Source organism: Poecilia latipinna, unplaced genomic scaffold, assembly GCF_001443285.1.
Source record: "Poecilia latipinna isolate Pla-1442-1.1 unplaced genomic scaffold, P_latipinna-1.0 Scaffold958, whole genome shotgun sequence".
NCBI lineage: Eukaryota > Metazoa > Chordata > Actinopteri > Cyprinodontiformes > Poeciliidae > Poecilia > Poecilia latipinna.
This window is the reverse complement of record NW_015113574.1, coordinates 1-18,722: the sequence shown is the minus strand read 5'-3', so window position 1 is coordinate 18,722 and position 18,722 is coordinate 1. Positions and strand designations below refer to the sequence as shown.

At 39.9% G+C, this 18,722-nt stretch overlaps 2 protein-coding genes across 5 annotated transcripts; one reads left to right on the top strand and one right to left on the bottom strand.

The window, feature by feature from the left end:
* Positions 1-5,460: 5,460 nt before the first annotated feature.
* LOC106958042 (uncharacterized protein C7orf26 homolog) lies at positions 5,461-11,327 on the bottom strand. Of its 3 annotated transcripts, none has more exons than XM_015049742.1 (8): positions 11,206-11,327; positions 9,663-9,863; positions 9,348-9,569; positions 8,727-8,892; positions 8,338-8,612; positions 7,406-7,643; positions 6,330-6,369; positions 5,461-5,824 (listed from the first exon to the last, which is right to left on the bottom strand). In XM_015049742.1, the coding sequence occupies exons 2-8, from the start codon at positions 9,855-9,857 to the stop codon at positions 5,599-5,601; spliced, it is 1,362 nt and encodes a 453-aa protein (XP_014905228.1). In that variant the 5' UTR covers positions 9,858-9,863; positions 11,206-11,327; the 3' UTR covers positions 5,461-5,598. The 3 variants fall into 3 exon arrangements, with proteins under 3 accessions (XP_014905228.1, XP_014905229.1, XP_014905230.1); XM_015049743.1 differs by having other exon boundaries at positions 11,283-11,303; XM_015049744.1 differs by lacking the exon at positions 11,206-11,327 and adding an exon at positions 11,013-11,081.
* Positions 11,328-12,079: 752 nt separating this feature from the next.
* LOC106958037 (regulator of G-protein signaling 11-like) lies at positions 12,080-18,628 on the top strand. Of its 2 annotated transcripts, XM_015049732.1 has the most exons (12): positions 12,080-12,216; positions 12,472-12,568; positions 12,696-12,746; positions 14,317-14,423; positions 14,674-14,725; positions 14,830-14,888; positions 15,022-15,098; positions 15,178-15,259; positions 17,466-17,534; positions 17,757-17,780; positions 17,851-17,912; positions 18,237-18,628. In XM_015049732.1, exons 1-12 carry the CDS (start codon positions 12,154-12,156, stop codon positions 18,352-18,354), a joined length of 861 nt encoding a protein of 286 aa, XP_014905218.1. In that variant the 5' UTR covers positions 12,080-12,153; the 3' UTR covers positions 18,355-18,628. The 2 variants fall into 2 exon arrangements, 1 of the variants encoding a protein (XP_014905218.1); XR_001427080.1 differs by lacking the exon at positions 18,237-18,628 and having other exon boundaries at positions 17,466-17,656; positions 17,751-17,780; positions 17,851-17,911.
* The last annotated feature ends 94 nt before the right edge of the window (positions 18,629-18,722 follow it).

Below are 18,722 nucleotides of genomic sequence, written 5' to 3'. Positions count from 1 at the left end.
GCCGACACTCGCACCGCTGCAACAAAGTTCCGACTGTGCGAAAGCAGTGAGGCAACTGCTTTCTCGGAAAAGAGAAACCGCAAGCTGGTTGACTCTAACTGGACCTTTTGAAAATGTTCTGTATTTTCAGGCTGAAAAAAAGTGTGGTAAGAAATTCTGAAATTGCTACAAAACACATCTTTTTTTTTATTTTGGTCCCACTTTAGAAAAACATCCTCTTTTGAGAAAATGTTTTACTTGATAGAACCATTTTTTCTGCTATTTTGTAGTATAAATTATTTTATTGTGCAATTTTCTTTTCCAGAGAGATGTGACTTCATACAGCGACTTTCTAAATGGTTAATATTACATTTAACAGTTAAACTAAAACCCTTTTCTTAGTCTTACAAAATCCATACATGATTTTAGCCTTGCCATTGCCTTTCTATGCGTAATTCTGGTTGATTCTCATCTCCCTCCAGTGCTCCATCTGGGCTTCTTCCCATTGACATGAATTACTCCAGTAGAATTTTAGAAGTTGTTTACAGACCAGGCAATTAAGTCTTATTCTTAATAGATCATTCCTCCAGTAGAACACTGAAAGTTGAAAATTGAGTTTCAACTGTGGAGCAAGTTGAATCTGCACTGCAGGAGCCAATCAGATCACAGGCCTTTGAAAACAAAAACGGTTTCTTTAAAGAGAAACTGTTAAAAAAAACAACTAAGTACTCATGAAAGCTCAGACTCATGAAAGCTCAGTTAGAACAAAGCAGGTTTAAACATAGAGTTCAGCATGCTTTATTTGTACAAAGGTGTGCTTGTTAACTACATTTGCTGCTAATCTACTGCTAGCATGGCTAAAGAGATAAGCAACAACAGCACATGGATTATTCCAAATTATATCAGAACAGTGATAGGTAGAGCATACCTAAACACAAGAAGCTCATCATTGAAGGCCTCACTCAGCTCGAAGAAACAGATTCCAAGAGGAGTTATGAGAAAGGAAGAACTTGTGTTTCCCACAATACCACAAAATCCCTCTGAAAACCATGTTGTGCCAACACTCAGGAGCCGCCTTTGAGGTAAAGACAGTTAAGCTCAGGATTCTCAGGCTGCAACCTTGGCAGGGATTTCGTCTTTAAAGGAAACTAATGAGGGTGGTCCCGTAGAAACCGCAGTGCTTGTGCTCTTTAATTCCAAAACGTCTCAGGTAAATAGGAAATAACCAGACAGGCCTTCATTATGGTGCCTGACAGTAAATTCGCTCCCAGTTTCCTGTTCATTGCAGGTCAGATAAGCCCGCTGAAAGGTGGTTTTCAGGTTGTTATTGTAGGAACTGTAACACCTGCATCATTTTCAACAAAAACATTGCTAGGGGAAAAGAAGCTGAAACCTGTTTTGAGAGCTTTATTGCGTTCGATTACAAAAGCCAGCACTGTTTTTTTTTTTGTTTTTTTTACATCCTGCTACTTGGAGAGCCACTGTTACAAAGAAATCAATTACACAAAGCATGACTTGAAAAAAATAGGAATGTACATTTTGAAGTGTCACAAGAACAAACTTCAAATACATTTCATTGGAATTTTATGTTTCTGCAGATTTCACCAACTGAAATGTAAGAATGAATGGGATTTAAAGCTAACTAGAAACGTATGAACTTTGTCCAGCCAACTCACGATAAATATGAACTTACTTAAAAATCTGATAAAAGGAAGAATGTTAGCTAGCTAGCAAAGGTATTAGCAGTAAGCTAGCAGTAGCCTGGACCACAGTGGAGTCACATGAGATGTTTGGGTATGACTCAAACTTTTGCCTGACAGAAAAGTCCTGCAAGATTAAAAAAATACATACATTATGTACTCCCGTTAAGACAAAATTTTAGACCTGCAATTAATGTATTAAAGGTCTACTTACTTTATAAAATTAATTTAAGGCATTTAAAGATCTTAATTTTAGCTACATGAATTTAAGACTTTTAAAGACTTTAAGGATGTGCAGTCCTCTGTACGTGTGAGTGCATTATTATAAAGTTGGAAGAGGCAGGCAGAGCTGTAGATTATGTGTCAAACTCGAGGCCTTCGGCCCAAATCTGGCCCGCCTTAGCCACTTCTGTGGCCAAAAAATAACTTGAAGATAACAGTCCTGCTGAAGTATTATTTTATCATTCAAATCAATTCAGTTATTATTTGTACAGTCCCCAATTACTTTAATGTTAAATATTATTAATTATTTTTAGAAGTACTCATCTAATGGAGAGAAAGCTGTAATATTTTAAGACTTTCGTTAATAGGTAGTTTTAGCAACACATTCTGCCATAACTACCCCTTTGAGGGCATTCAGGATCTTGATGTGGGCTGAAATGAAAGTGAGTTTGACATTCCTGGTTTAGAGAAATGCACGCTATAATGGCCTAGTTAAAGTTCAGACCAAAATCCAATAGAAAATCTGCAGCAAGACTTAAAATTTGGTATTCAAAGATGTCAGACTCCAGATGTGTGAAGCTGGTGGAGACGCTCAGCGATGTGGAGCTGTCCCAGACTGCTTTAAACAAACTTCTGCATCCCTCTGTGTTGTTCCATCAGATTGCATCATAGCAAAATCCCATACAACGTGACAAAAATATAAATAAATTTAAGTAGTGTTTTTACACGTTACATGTCAGATTCAGTGTAGAACAATTGCAGCTGAGTTTGTTTTGTTTTTAAATAATTTCTCAACTTCAGTAACTATCAGGAGGTTGTTATGTTCTAACCTACGGCTTTCCCGCATCTGATCCTAAAAATGGGTGTGGATTAACAGGTTAAACAGCTTTAAAAAAAAAAAAAAAAAAAGGGGTTTAATTGCAGCTTGAGCTTTCATTGGAAATGGCCTTTAGTTAATGACTGACATGGTTCAGTTGTGTCTTACTCAGGGTAAGGTTCTCACATCTGCTGCAAAGTTAGCTTGGAGGACCCAGTGAATCTGATGCAGGTTTGGCCTGGGGGTTGTGGGTTATGTATTTTCTGCAGCTGGAGCGTTTGCAGGCAGACACACACCTGCAAGACTAAGTCGGGCCAACACCAAACCACAATTTTCCCTGAAACCACGGAAACTCTGCCTCATGTAACTACTCTATGTGCAAAGAGAACAGGTGAGGTTTGTTTTGGTTTCCTGCTGTGGAAATAGAAAAAGTCCACATTCAGTGAAAAACTGCAGATACTGCGATAAAGAAATATTTGGGTAACTTTTTTTAAAAAAATGTAAAAAACGGTTTATAAATAAATTTTGTCACCTCAGTGGTCTGTACATGGAGATTTAAAAAGTGTTTGCCCCCATACAAAGTTGCATTGGAATTTTTTTTTGTCACAAGTAAATGTTTCAGACTCAAACACATTTTAATATCAGACAAAGATAACCTGAGTATACAGAAAAAAAAACAATTTCATTTCTCAAGAAAGAGAGAAAAAAAGCTTTCCAAGCCAACTTGGTCCTGCAGTATGTGAACAACTCATCCAGGAAGTAAGAAAGGAACCCAGAAAAACATCTAAAGAACAGAAGGCATTACAAAAGGTCAAGATTAGTGATTCAAAAATACAACTTGGGTAAACATAAAATTTTCAAAGGGTCAGTATAATGTGTTTTCTAGCCACAAGGTGCCATTTTGTAGCACAATCAAGTGTTAACTTCAGTTGTTATAAAAATGCAAGATATGTTCAATTTTACTTCCTAATTTAACGCCTTGAAATTGGGCCTCTGTCTCTTTAAAAACTCCTGCTCTTTCTGAAACTCTGCCTTTAGAAAGTCATCACAACATGGCTCCTCTATTAACCCTTTAACTACCGCTTTACCAGTACTGAGAAGTAGCTAGCATAAGTTCAGCAGATGTGCAGCTCCACCAGGTGTTTGCCAATTGCTGCTGGCTAGTCTGAAGGAGCTGAGTGGGGGAGTCGCTCCTCTGTGAGCCGGAAGCTCAGAAACTGTATCTCCGAGGTGGAGCTTCACAATTGAAGGCACAGCTAGGTCCACCCAGGTGTTTTGCACAGCTTAATGGTTGCCTTGGAGATTAAAGGATTTCTCAAACATGCATGAATGAATCAAGGCAACATTCCAGGTATGTTTTTGATGAGGGAGTAATACTATAACATGATGTTAAGCTCAAAAACATGTTGATTTGCATAATATTGCCCCTCTCAGTAATAGCAAAATTAAGGGTTTTGAGAGGCCTAGTCAATGTACAGACTGTTTCAGGTTAAACAGGTTGGAAAATCCTTCAGCGACGCTGAATCAAAACAAAGCTATGAAAAATTACTTAATTTATTGCAAACATTGCAAAGTAATGACTGCAGGCTTTGGAGGTTTCACTTTTTCACATCGGGCTACTTTTCATAGCTTTTTCCAAACAACGACAGAAACACAATCCAAAGAAATCTGTAAGCAAGCAAACTGGTTCCTCTCTTCATCGCGACCACAGAAGCCACTCTGCCCCACCTCCCCTCCCCCCACCACGATCCCGCCTTTTCACTCGAATTGCGTCTTTATCGGACACCTCAACCGCCACGACAGCGACGCATCTCTTTCCAAGAAAAGGATATTCTTATCGCCGCCCCACCCGCTCTGCAGGGAGGAAACCCAGCAGGTGGCCCAATCTCCCCAACATCGCAACAAACCCGCAGCTGCATTTGCTTCGAGGTGAAACGCCGAGGATCAGTGTTTGCATAGACGATCTGGGATGTGCAGAAGTAATTATTACTGGACGATTGCTCAGGCATTTCACCTGTGAAAAGGAAGAGCAAACATGCTAATCATAGCTAAAGTATTTCATGTTTATAGTTCCTCCTTTTCCACTTAAAGGAAGTGAAGACAAAGGAAAATTGTGAGAGTTAGTCCACATTAACAGGTTGAAATTCCCCTAAATCTTTGTTTTGTATTGAAATGAGAAATTGGAAAGCAGCTGCGATGGGGAGATGATGCAATTTTCATCTTAAATGAGAGCAGTGAGGGTGAAGGTGGGGGGCGAAGGAGAGGGGGGGTGTTAAGGCTGTTGGATGATATCCTATCTGTATGAAAACAGGGCTCAACTCCTGCATGCTGGAAGATAGTGACACCTCATAGTTACGCAATGAAACCCCGCTGAGTGTGGGAAAGAGCTGAACAGTCCACCTTCAGATGTTTCTTAATGTTCTGTGCGAGTGTGTGTAGTAAATATTCTAAACCATACAAGTCACATCATGACAGAATTTCCTCATTATTGCTCCACTTGCTTTTCCTGAGTAAATTTCTCAAGAATACTGTTGTCAGTTGAGTTTACACAACACTTTTTCTTTTGGCAAGTGTTTTAATGCCATGCAGCTTTAGAAATCCCGAACAGAAAGAGTAATTAAAAGTCATGTTGGTTTTTCTAATTTGTAAAGATTAGAAATTTAAGCCTATTTTTTTTGACCACGTGCGTTTGTAGATGCAACAGCGACCACAAGTGGTAAAAGTCAAGAACTACACCACATGTAAAGTAAAAAAATATTTATTCAATGCAGATACACTGTAAAACATTCACAAGCGTTCATAAATTCAAACATTCCTTCAAATACTTGTCATATCCCTCATGTCTGCAGTCACAGAGTGGCAGTCTGTGTTTTCTTTTTCTTAGTGGCCGGGTCGGAAGGGGAACGGCATCCCCGTCATGAAGGGCTGAGCGGGGTACTGGGCGTGAGGGGCCGGGTGGGCGGCCAGAGGCGTGTGGGGTGTGTGAGGCGGCAGCGTGGGGTGCGCGGGGATGGGAGAGTGAGCGGCGTGGGGGCTGTAGGCCAGCGGAGGGGTGTGGATGTTATTATAGTACATCACCGGTCCGGACAGAACCAACTGGAGCAGACTGGAAAGGGGAAAGACGGAGGGGAAAACAAAAAACCGGACACATCTTGGTTCAAGCAGGTCTTAAGATTAGAGATAACCAAGTCATATTTAACACCATTATGAAGTAAGACCTGCATCTCCACAGAAATGTAGAAACTTCGTCCAGCTAACTGGTGAAAAATGCTCTCTTACCCATGATAGACACAAAGAAAGCTAACTGCCTAGCTAGCTAGCAAGGGTATATAATAGGGGTGCACTGACCGCAGTTTTCTGGCTAACAGCTAACCTTTAAAAATCTTACCAGCTGATGCTGATTTTGACCAATATCTATTTACTATGGTATGAAAACTTAATAAGTACAGCAAAAACATCAACTAAAAAAACAACAACTAAGAACTTGAAACTGGGGACAATGTGACAGAGTCAGCGCTACCATGAAAGCATATGAAGGCGTTAAAATGGCCTAGTTCAAACCAAGATTTAAATCTATTTATGCATTAAAAAACAGAGAGAAAATGTCTTACTTGTTGTGAGGGAGCCGTGAACAGATGGCTCTCAGGTCCTCTGTGAAAACAAAAATGCATCTCTTAAAAACTTACTATCATTTGATGTAAACACCAAAGACGCCTCAGATGAACAAAAAGATTTAATTCATTGACTCCAAACTTGAATTCTGTGCACCAAAAAACAGAAACTCTTAGAAAATGTATTGCATTGGTTCTGACTGCTGTCTAGGTTACCGCAATATAATCTCCACTTTAACATTTTTGTCAGATTATGGACTTCATTTTATGGCGGGAAAGTTTTCTTTCATTGTTTGGCACTGTGTTTAGACCCAGTACTACTAAAGATGTAGTTCTACTTCAGTAATACTTCATTGGGCTGGTTTGAACCATAATTAGAAAAGGACAACAAAGTATTAGGGCCATGTTAAGAAAAATAAAATAAAATAAAATAAAATAATGAAAATAAACTTGAACATGAATAAAGTCACAATATTACAAGAGTAAAGTCAAAGAATTGAATAAAGTCATAATAGTATGAAAACAAAGTCATAAAATTACAAGAATAAATTTGAAATAGCATGAGAATTATCTGGTAGTATTACCAGAATAAAATTATAATATAAAAATTATGTCATAGTAGCACAAGAATAAAGTCATAAGATGAGAATAAACTCAATATTACAAGAATAAAGTCGTGATATTGAGAATAAAATGGAAATATTATGATAATAAAGTCAATATGAGAACAAAGTCATATTTCGAGAATAGTCGATATTACGACAATAAAGTCGTCATAAGAATTTATTCTTATTAATCTTGTACGACTTTATTCTCTTAAAATTATGACTTTATTCTAGTATAAGTTTATTCTCGTAATTTTACCTCTTTTATTGTCTTAGTGTTTCCCCAAAAGAAAAATTACTACTTCAGTCGTACCTAAGGTAGTAACTTTAGGTACGACAGAATGTTATTGGCTATTTCACCTGAATGGTGAATCAAAGACAGTTTTTGAATGTATTTTATCGACAAAACATTAAGGTTAACCATTGGTTTGACCTAAAGCAGCAATGGCTTCCCCAGACTCCATCTTGTACCTCTGGAGCAGAGCAGCGCTCCGCTGGCCATCGCCACCTGCAGAGCCTGGGCCAGCCGGTCCAGGGCCAGCTGGGACGCAGCATGTGTGTTGCCGGTGGCTGCGTGAGTGTGTTTGTCAGCCTGGTCCAGGAGGCGCGAGAGATCGGAGGTCAGGGTGGCTACCGACTCCATCTGAAGCAGCGCTAGGCGACCGAAGAGCCCCTTCTCGTTGAGTATGTTGGGTAAAAGCATGAACACCTACATTAGGGAGAAGATGGAGAGAAAAAAAAAACAGTTTGGTTGTTGTCACTGTTTGGACTGAATGTATAGATGCAGAAATTTCGCACGTGTGCACAACTCTGAAGTGCAAAGGGAAAAATAACAAAAAAGTAATTGAAGAACAACTCAAAACCACTCATATCGGCTACGCTACACAAAGATTCATTGCCATAGCAACCGACTGACAACAGCTCCATGAGCATATCAGGATCTAACACCATAAAACATGCAAACATTTCCCACACAATGAAGAGAACATTTGGTCCGTTACAGTTTTATGTCTTCAAGTTTTATGTTTATTTTACAATAATTAATAAACAATCATCTGAGCTCTGAACACAGTGGTGGTTGATTATCTAATTTAAACACCTGCTCCACAACAACCTGTCAGAGTTGATGTGTGGGTCGCCTTTTTATTTTAACTCAACCGAAACACCCTAAATTCTGCAGCACACCGACATGTTAAGGTTGTCAAAGTCAAGCTAGCATAGCTGACTTCCTTCCTTCTCCTTTGTTATTTTTTTTATTAAAACTTTTCACTGATCTGTGAGATGTGATACCCTTGTCATGTTGCAACATATATTTAATGTTTAACTAGAGCGCGCGCGCCTGCACGCACACACACACACACACACACACACACACACACACACACACACACACACACACCCACCTGAAGAACACTTAGATGTAGAGCAGAGAAGAGGCGCGCCGTGTCCGGCTCACTGTCAGAGCTCCCGTCGTTCACCTGCTTCTTGTCCCGCCTGTAGGCCAGCGGCGCTTTGATGCACCAGCGGATCAACCCACCAAGTGGCGTCATGTCCAGAGAGCTGATTGGCTGGCTGCCGGACAGGGGCGAGTTCAGGAAGGTGATCAGGACCAGCCGGGGGTCGTCTTGGATCCACGACACGATCATCTGGAGGAGCTCCATTGGAGGCGTGAGCTCGTCTGGAAAAATGAAAAAAAAAAAAAAATAATAAAAAAAAAAAAGTCGTGTTGCCGAGGTTGCTAGGTGTTCCGCTGCAACGCGGAGGATGTGATTTCTGCGTGATCCTGACGTACCGGAGGTGAGGTCATACAGAGTTGTGACGGCTGTGATGAACTGGCAGCAGAAGCGAGGGCTGGCGCTGTGGATGTTGTGAAGGGTGGGCCCAGATCCCGGTACCATGCTGCAGTAGTCGTCCACCAGCACCTGCGCCAGGCGGACGCAGTACACACGATGGGTCCTCTGTAGGCACAACCGCAGGCAGAGCATGAACACTTTCACACTACACATGACAAGAGGCTTAAGAGTTTTATTCAAGGGCAACATATTAGAGGGGGCCAGAAATAAAAGCATAACACTCTATTCTGATTTTTATTTGTAAAAATAAGCATCACCGTAAATTACTTTCCTTCTTCGTCACAATACTGCTGAAACGATGAATCGGATTAATCGATTATAGAAGTAGTCGTCAACTATTTTACGAATTGATTAATTGTTAACATTTACGGGCTCAACAAAGGCAATTTGCTGAAAGAACAACATATTGAGAGCAGCAATTAAGGCATTGCTGTACAAAAAATATATACGTTTTGCATTTAAGATAATAAGTAAGTAAGTAAATCTGTTCTACCTAAATCTCCTTGAGATTCATCATGATCGATCAGATTAATTGCCCCAGCCCTACGTGGACTCCTCACCTGTAGCCAGGTGGCAGTACATTCCAGAATGGGAACCCTGCCCACAGCGACTGCCATGGAGACCAGTTTGCTCAGCAGCGCCATCCGACTCTCGTCCGCCTGGTTTCCTTGGAGATTGAAGAGAGCGGAGAACATGAGCTGGCGCACCGTGTCCCGACTCTGTTCCTGGAAACAGCTGCACATGATCTCCAGGAGCTGCAGCTCCTGCAGAGCACTCATCCTCTGTTGGAAAAAAATAATAATAATTGGTGTTTACATTTTGATGCTGTTGATTATTTACTCTACAGGACCTTTTGGGGGGAAGGGCTTACTTACCCTGACAGGTGAGTTTCTGTCCTTGGGCGTGTGCAGGATAAACTCCTCGATCAGATCCAGGGTTTTGGAGTCGACCTGAGGGGGCTGCCTGCCCGACTGCACCATGTTGCAGATGTAGATGTCCAGGTGGTAGAGCAGCTCCTTGGCAGCGCTCAGCACGTCCCGAGGCAGCAATGACTGACGGATGTCACCCATCGCAACCTGACAGGGGAACGAAAACACACACACACACACACACACATTTAATGTCTGAATATCATCTTTACCGTGCAAATGTAGAGAACAGCTAGCCCCCTAGGGAATGACGCGTCAACAGCTTTAAAGTCAATTTCTTCTGGAGAAATTTATCACTTTAGATAAATTATTTGTGTTTGAATGACGCTCGTTTGTTAGATTAAAGTGCCTTTTATACCCACTTTTATTTCTTTATATTAAAAAAATAAATGCAATAAAGTAATGTATAATATGGACAAGGCAGTATTAAACATATTTGTTATTAAACTCAAATTTCTGGATTTTTTTTTTTTTTTACTGGTTTCATGTAAAATGTTGAGGTTTGAAACAACAGAATAGTCTTATTAATCCCACAGCGGGGAGATTCACTTGGTACAGCAGCACAGTAACAAAATATACACGACTGAACATAAAATTCATTTTACTCCACATTACTACTCCATATAATATGGAGTAAAAGCAATTTTAAACAACTGTACATTCATAAAGTATCTACAAATAAAATAAAATGTAAATTAAATACAACCTGAAAACCAGTTCTTTTGTTCAAGGTCATATATGAAAAGCATGATTAGACTTACTGTTTATATAAATATCGCACTGAATGGACATATGATTGCACTGATTTTTGGCAACTAAAGTAATTAGTAATCAATGACTTCCTGGTTCCTTGGGGGTATAAATATGATGCAAGTCAAAGGCTAATTTATTTTGGCTATTGAGAACCAGGCTGGATGATAGTTAGCTTCCCACAGTGGAACTGAGCAGAATGATAAGGGAGGTAGAAACACTGCAGGTAAAAATGGCATTTTGGGGTCAACAAGTCTCCATAACAACCATTAGATGCTGTCCACGTGCGGACTGTTCATATCCCAAAAGGTGTTCCTGTTAAGAGTTAAATATACCTGGTTAGTTTGAAATTCTGCACGAGGCGCAATGATAATGCAAAGTTTACTTTGCTAAGTCTGTCAAAAGTAAAAGCAGCAACAAAGAGTAGTAATACAACAATGCGATATTTTTTTTTTTTTTTGTAAAGAAATGGACAAATAACGACGCAAACAGAAACTAAATAGATAAAAAGAAAGTACTCATTTTAATGTCGGGTTTTAGAGTGACCAACGCCCACTGAAAGTCCACAGAGTCAGGATTTTCCGTATTTCTGCAGCTCATCCTTGACTCGGTCCCTGTCCATTCTGCTATGCTTACTGTTAGCAAGGCAACAACTGGCGGCTATTTTTCAGCTTCGCGACCAAAACTCACACACGCTAGCTTTTCCTAGAAGACAAACAGACACGTTGCAAGCTTTTACCTCTTCGAAGACTCTAAATTCAGCAGAAAAATGATAAGTGGAGTAAAAATAAATAAAAAAATAAAATAAAAATAGACCTCACTAATGGAGAGAATGAACCACTTCCTCCTCCTACGGAAGCCTGCTTGGTATAAAAATTACCAGCATTGTCAGAGCAAATCTGATATAATAATATTAAAGTATATTGATGAATATAATATATTGAAAAATAGCATTAGTTATTTAACAATTATAAATAAACAACATAAAATAAATTAAAATATTGTTAGCGTTAAAATATAAAATGAAAAACTACACAAAACATAAACAAAGAAATAAAATATTTATTTTCCACAATAACTTTAACTTGTATTTTTGAATTTTGATTTAGCACTGGTTAGCACTTGAATTAGCAATTAGCAGTTTTGAATTGAATTTTTTTTAAGAGTCTTTCAAATGTTTTTAAAGCAAAGTTTCACCAATTTGACTTTTACATTATCCTGCACAACATGGATTTTATTTATAAGCACACTTTAAATATTTCATCAAAATAAAATCAAAATAATACAAAATAATAAAAAAATAAATCAGATGTGACTAGTTTATTCGTTTAGATAGGAAAAACACGGAGTAATTACTGCATTTTTTATTTATTTATTTTTATTTTTTTTGCATTTGTTTTAACCAAAAATAAACTTTTAACATGGTAATTTGCTTTATTGTGTGATACACAAAAAATACAACATAAAAAAAAAACGTTTTTATTGCACTAAGTAACAGAAAATACACACGAATTCAACTACAAATCTTTGGTTTTTCATTATATAGACACGAGCGCGCCCACGGTATTCACGGAAACGCGCCTGCAGGGGGGGGGGAAGGGTGCACTGTCGCTGCCGCGCGCTCTCGACAGCACTTTGGTGTTTTGCACTTCGCCGTCCCGCCGGGTGATCTCTAGCATCCCGCAAGATGACAATTAACACCCTGGCTAAAGGAGGTCTGCAGCCGGAGCAAATGTCATGCTTTCGGAAGGTAACGCTTTTCAAATCCGCTAGCTGTTGTTTTTATATATACATATATATATTCTACTGTACAACAGGAGCGAACCGAGATAACCCAACATGCCTTCTATTGTGAGGTACTTTCTATTGCCTCACAATAGAAAATGAATATATCAAAACATGATTTAGCGTGGTTGTGTTTTGTTTCTGAACTTCTAACTTATTGATGAGCGCGTTTAATGCGAGTCTTTTCTGTGTTTCGTGCGCGCGTGCCCCCATTCGACAGATGGAGAAAGTGCTCGTGGCCATGCAGGACCCTGACATGGGCATGAAGATGAGAAATCAGAGGCTCCTCATCACTGTCATCCCACACGCCATGACAGGTGTGTGTATTTGTGAAAACACTTTTATTGTCTGCTAACAACCAAAATATGACAACAAAAAAGGGACCTTCCAGAATATCAGAAATTATACTTTTTAAATTACATTTTCATGTTTTTAATTTTACAGGCCACGATATAATTACCTGGCTGATTCAGAAATACCACATCTGTGAGGAGGGTGAGTGCTCTGGGTGATAAAAGGTGTGTGACTATAGCTTGTTGTGTGTCATAGGAGAGTTGCCAGGATATGGTGTTTGCTCTCAAGATGAGACGAGAGACGAGGTAGATGTGATTCGGGTGTGTGTGTGTGCGTGCGTGTGTGTGATCCAGAATCCAGGGGTGGCAGTTTCCAGTAAACAGGAATAGAGTGAGCCCCGTTGGGCCGGAGTTTGATTAAGTCGCTTGATGATGTGCGTTTGATTAGTGTTCTCTCGTGGTGGAGGTCCTCAGGGGATATTACCATGCCTGAACTAATTTGAAGGTTGGAAAAAAAAGGTGTACACTGTTCCTTTTTCACCCTGTATGGACTTAAGAGTGTGAATGAAGGTAATAAGGTGTCACTCAAAAAATAGGTCCCTAAAACTTTAATTTAGCTCAGTTCAGTTTATTAATATAGTGCCAATTCATAACTACCATCTTCTAAACACCAAACGGATCCAATTTTTACACAGAACCAGTGACTGTTTCTGATATGGGCGGCATGGGCAATCACCCAGGGTGGCATCTTATATATGGGGCGGAATGAGAGTACTAAGATTTTTGTTTTTCAATGTGAAATTCCTCTTTCAGATCAATTAAATCACATAGTCTGATTTAAATGGATTTAATCGAATTCTCATTTGATACTATTTGTATAATTCAGTGCAGTTGAATTCAGTACATGATTTGAATTCAATTCAAAATTCACAAATACATTTTTGATCCCAAAGGGAAATTTAAATGTTGTTTTGGCTCGTTCAATTAAACGGTTGTTATAGATGGCGATGTCTGTGGGAAGGATTCATCTCCTGTAGCAGTCTATGTTACAACAAATTTGAGGAAGCCTCTGACTGAAGACACTCTGTTTATCAGTGACGGTTTCATAAAGAAGATGGCCATTTCCACCAACCTTAACGCCGTCTTCTGAGCAAGCAAATGGTGATAGTGGAAATTAAGTACTTCAGTTTAATCTGGTAGAAAAATAAGAGCATATTACCAGATATACACCAACCCTATGGTGAAACATGGTGGTGGCAGCATCATGCTATAGGGATGTTGAAAAAGAGCCATACAACGTTTGCTAACAACGTGTTCCGGTCAGATGAGGCTACAGAAAACTGTGGTCTCAGAAAACTGATATCATCCTTAACACATCATCGCCATGTTGATTTTTTATTTATTTTTTCACCACAGGCAGGAAGCTGCTAATAAAGGGCAATCCTGAAAATAAGACTTGAGAGCGGGGCGGAGGTTCGCTTCCAGGAGGACAGCGAGCCTAAATATACTGCTGGGATGGCAAACTGAATGATTTAGATCACAGCAATATGGTCTAGTCGAAGTCCAGATCTAAATTTTTTACCAGGCCGGTCTGGAAACTCCTATGGAAAATTTTCCGGGGAGGCGCCACTGTCAGTGGGACTACATACAAGTGAATGAAATGCTATTCAAATTGTCTTTGTAGACAAACTGCCAAAAATCATGAATATGTTTTCTTAATATTACACTTCCTAATGCATATTCTCGTCTTCTTCTTTTTCTTTGTTTATCAGAGGCCCTGCATCTTGGTGAGATGCTGGTCAAATACGGATACATCTACCCTCTCAAAGAGCCCCGCTGCCTGGTGTTACGACCCGACGAGTCGCCTTACCGCTTCCAGGTCAGACCATCAGCTGCATGTTTGTATCCACAGCAAGAAAAGAAAAATGTCTTCCTTACGCCTAACTTTACCTACACTGCCACTTTAACTCTGATAGTATCTTATCTCCGATTTTCACTCTGTGTCTCCATCAGTCAAATTCCTAAATGAATCCCCTCATCCATCTGTCAGCGTCTGTTTCTCTTCTTTTATTGTCCGTGTGAAGAACGATATCAGTTTAAAAAAAAAAAAATTGCTGTGTTTTTCCCAGACTCCTTATTTCTGGACAAGTACCCGCTGGCCCGCCTCAGAGCTGGACTATGGTAGGAAAATCTGTAAAATGTTTTTAAACCTCATAAGGAAGAAAAAGACAGAATTGGCACTAATCTTCTCTCTTTTGTATTTCTCTTCGCTGTTGCGTCCACAGCGATCTACTTGGCTAAAAAGAACATCAGAAAACAAGGAGAACTGATGGAATATGAAAAGGTAGGGACCGTGTGCGTGTGTATCCTAGAAGCAGAGAATGAGTGTGTGTGATGAATTATGTAGGAATGAGTTTGCTTGTGTCATCACTCCTCTTCCGTCCGTTTCTCCCCACCCCACCCTCATGCCTTTTTAGGAGAGGTACAGTCTGTTGCACAAGCGGATCAACCACACCTGGGACTTTGTGGTGATGCAAGCCAGAGAGCAACTGAGGTGCACTTACACGCAGCCGCGCCGCTCCCACGCGCCATTAAACATGCATACCAACTTCCGCTGTGATTTCTGTTTATAGGGCCTCCAAACAGAGGAGGAAGGCCGACCGAATTGTCCTAGAATGTCAGGAGCAGGCATACTGGCTCATCAACAGGCCGCCGGTAGTCTCACCATTACACCAATACTGCTTTCTTTTCTATACTAATGCAATTCGTCTAAAGCAGCAAAAGTTATGGTACCCTTTAGAAAAAGACATTATGATTAACCCATGAAGCTTCACACAAACCTGCTCTGGGAAGCTTGACCAATTTATGATGACAGAGAAAAGAGTTGATTTCTGCATTTAGGTTTTTGGAACAAAGAAAAAAAAAATTGTACTTTGCAGACAGACACAGAGAGGTTTCTGGAATGGAGCATTCCTTACTTGTGGGAATAAAATGGGCAAGTGCGTGATTTGTAACCTAATGGATTCTTTGTGCCATTACTTTTGCTGTGCAAATATCTGTGTAGATATTTAAAGAAAAAACATTGAAAACGTGCTCAAATTAGCTCTGTTACAGGCTGAAGAGCCCTTTAATTTCTGTGCTATGTCACACTATGCTACATTATCCCATGCTATGTTATGCCATGATATGCTATGCTATATTATAACCATTCTATGCTATGTCATAAAATGCTATGCTATGCTATATAATACCATGCCAAGCTGTATTATCCTGTACTTTGCCATACTATCTTATACTATGCTATCCAATACTATATTATACCTGTTATGCTATGATATGCTAAGTATACTATGTTAAGCTAGGCTTGACTCAAACACTATATTATTTGATGCTATGCTATCCTAGGCTAGTCAGAACTATCATGCTATGCTAGGATACACTTTATTGTAGCTACTGTGCTATATCACTACACATTGGTAAATATGCTTTAGTCAAAACTTTTGTAGTGGTATAGTTTTAGTTTCACCCAGTCCAGCTTTACAAAAGTAATGCTATATTGCATTTTAGGCAACAAAATGTTTATTTTTCTTATTTAAAAAGGGAATAAGATTATTTGTTCATTTGGATCTTTTACTAGACCTCTAATATTGTATGAAAAGACTTAAGTGATTAATGGAAAAATATGTAGAATGTGCCAACTTTTCAGTCTGACTAATTGTCAGAAGAATTGACTACTAAGATAATCATTAGATGCAGCCCTAATCCTTACTGTGGATGTTAAAAAAGTTACGGTTTCTCCAGTTCCAATTTCGTACTTTGTGCTTGCATCATGTGAACCAATTTTTATACAAGTTTATGATTTGTGTTTTTAAAATCCAATTATTCCACAATAACTATCTGATTCACTACTGCTTTTTTTTTTAAGCTACAACGGTAGCTATTGAAAAACTGTTAAGGACCGCACAATCAGAGGTCCCACTAATGCTCATCCACAGTTCCCCGCATGTGCCTCACCGCATGCAATATTCAGACTATCTGTTAAAAGCCAGAGCTGACAAAAGCACAGACACAGTGTTGTGGGGTGGAAAGAAATAAGAAAATCTCCAGCTCTTCAGTGCATAAACCTCCTTTTATCCTCACACAAACACATGCAGAGGAAGAGGAGAGGTTTAAAGGAAAAAAGTGGAGGAAAGACGCGAAGGAGAGAGCTGTGAGGTGTAGCAGGGTTTGCATAGGGACTCCATGTGGTAGACCTTATGAATTAAGGAAGAGGGCTCAGGGAAGAGAAAAAAAACTTTGGAATTGAAGGAAGAGTTGGTGGTGTGGAAAACAACAGGAAGGTTCAAACTTGTCCAGTCAGCGCGACACATTTCTGTACAAACACACAGCAGACCCAAAATGCTTTATAATATGTCTAATTGTACACATTTAAAGCAGCATTGTGTAACTTTTATAAAAATATATTTTTTAACATATTTGTTGAATTGAAACTGCTGCTATGTTGCGACAGTATGGCATCATACATAATCTGTGGGGGGGGGGGAATAAAACAAGCTATGCTGCAGTTAGCATAGCCTGTTGTGAATGCTACGGCTAATTAGCATGGCAGCAGATAAGCATTTTTTTTTTCTGTAATGGCAATATGCTTCTCCGCCATTCGCACACTGAGCGGCGTACACGAGCGTGACTGACAGTGCCAAGACCCGCCTCCTGGCTCTGATTGGTTGTTTTTGGTTGGTGCATTTCTTCAGACTGCATAGCGGCTAAAGGAAGAGGAGAGCGGAGGAGATCAATCTTTTCACAGATTATTTTTCTCATACCATACTTTCACGAGTTTCAGCAAATATGTAAAAAAAATATATTTATTCGTTATAAAGGTTTCATCCTTAGTTATAATGTTTTTTGTTATTATTTTTCTTAGCCCGGGGTGCAGAACATGTTGGACTGGGGTCTGGAGCGACCAAACAACTCCAGCACACGAGTCCCTCTGGTCGGATCCTCATCTTCTCCCCCATTTCAATCAGTTTATTGCATTAGCATTACCCTCTCTCTCTAACTCTGCCGCTGCTTTCCTTTTTTCTTTGTTTTTCTTGCTGCTCGGGTTACGTCAAAGTAAGTGCTCGATTTGTTGACAGCTGTTACATCTACCTGCAAATCAAGTCAGTGTGCAACCTTAAGTTGACAATGCCGTCTCACCGTCTTCCAGAACTAGAACAGCGACTACTACAAAAGCGAGGTAAATAACGCGTCGCTGCAGCTCAGACGTGCAGCGACGCGTTTATCACATCTGTCTTCATCCTTAACAGATTGAAACATCCAGACGAGCCCTCGGAAGAAACCGAGTAAAGTCCTCTGTCTGCCTCGAAGGGTATGTGTCGGTTCGATTTAGGTCTGCGCGCACGTTCTCATGTGTCCATTAGATCTTATGTGCATAAGGCGCACACGTTCACATGTGCGCCTTATGCACATAAGATCTAATGGACACGCTGTTGCTTGGACCAAATTCCTCCACCCACTAAGCTTACTGCTCCCTCCATAAGAGCAGCTAATGGAGCCTTCCTAGGGCAAGTTGGAATTAGTGGCCATTAACTGCTGCGTTCTGCTGCACTAATACAATAAATCTGTGTGTGTGTGTGTGTGTGTGTGTGCGGGTGTTTTTGTGTGTGTGCGGCATGCCTTTGCATCTGTGCAGCTTTGTCAAGTACAGCGAGCAGTACCAGAACCACGATCCCATAATGCAGGGCTGCCTTCCCAGTAACCCCTGGATCTCTGATGACATTGCATACTGGACGATGAACTCAGAAATGTAAGACGAGACGCGATCGTACCGGTGGAGTTCACCGCTTTTACTGGAACTCAACGAGAAAGACGTAGCCAAGCTAGCTTTTGTTGAAGTTTGGCGACGGTTAAGCTAATTGCAGAACAAAAGAATCTAAAATGATTCGGTTCTTCATGTCACCACAACCGTCTGGTTGGTCCTATAATTAATAAGCTTTTCTGCACGTCTCCTGTGGGATAGTCACACCCCTCCTCCTCCGTCTGACAGGGTTGGAAGGTTTCCATGCAGTCACTCTAATCTTTAGTTTCCATCACAGATTTCTCAGTTGGCTGGATTTCTCCAAAACATTGTCAGAGAAACTCTTTATATATATATATATACATATATATATATATACAT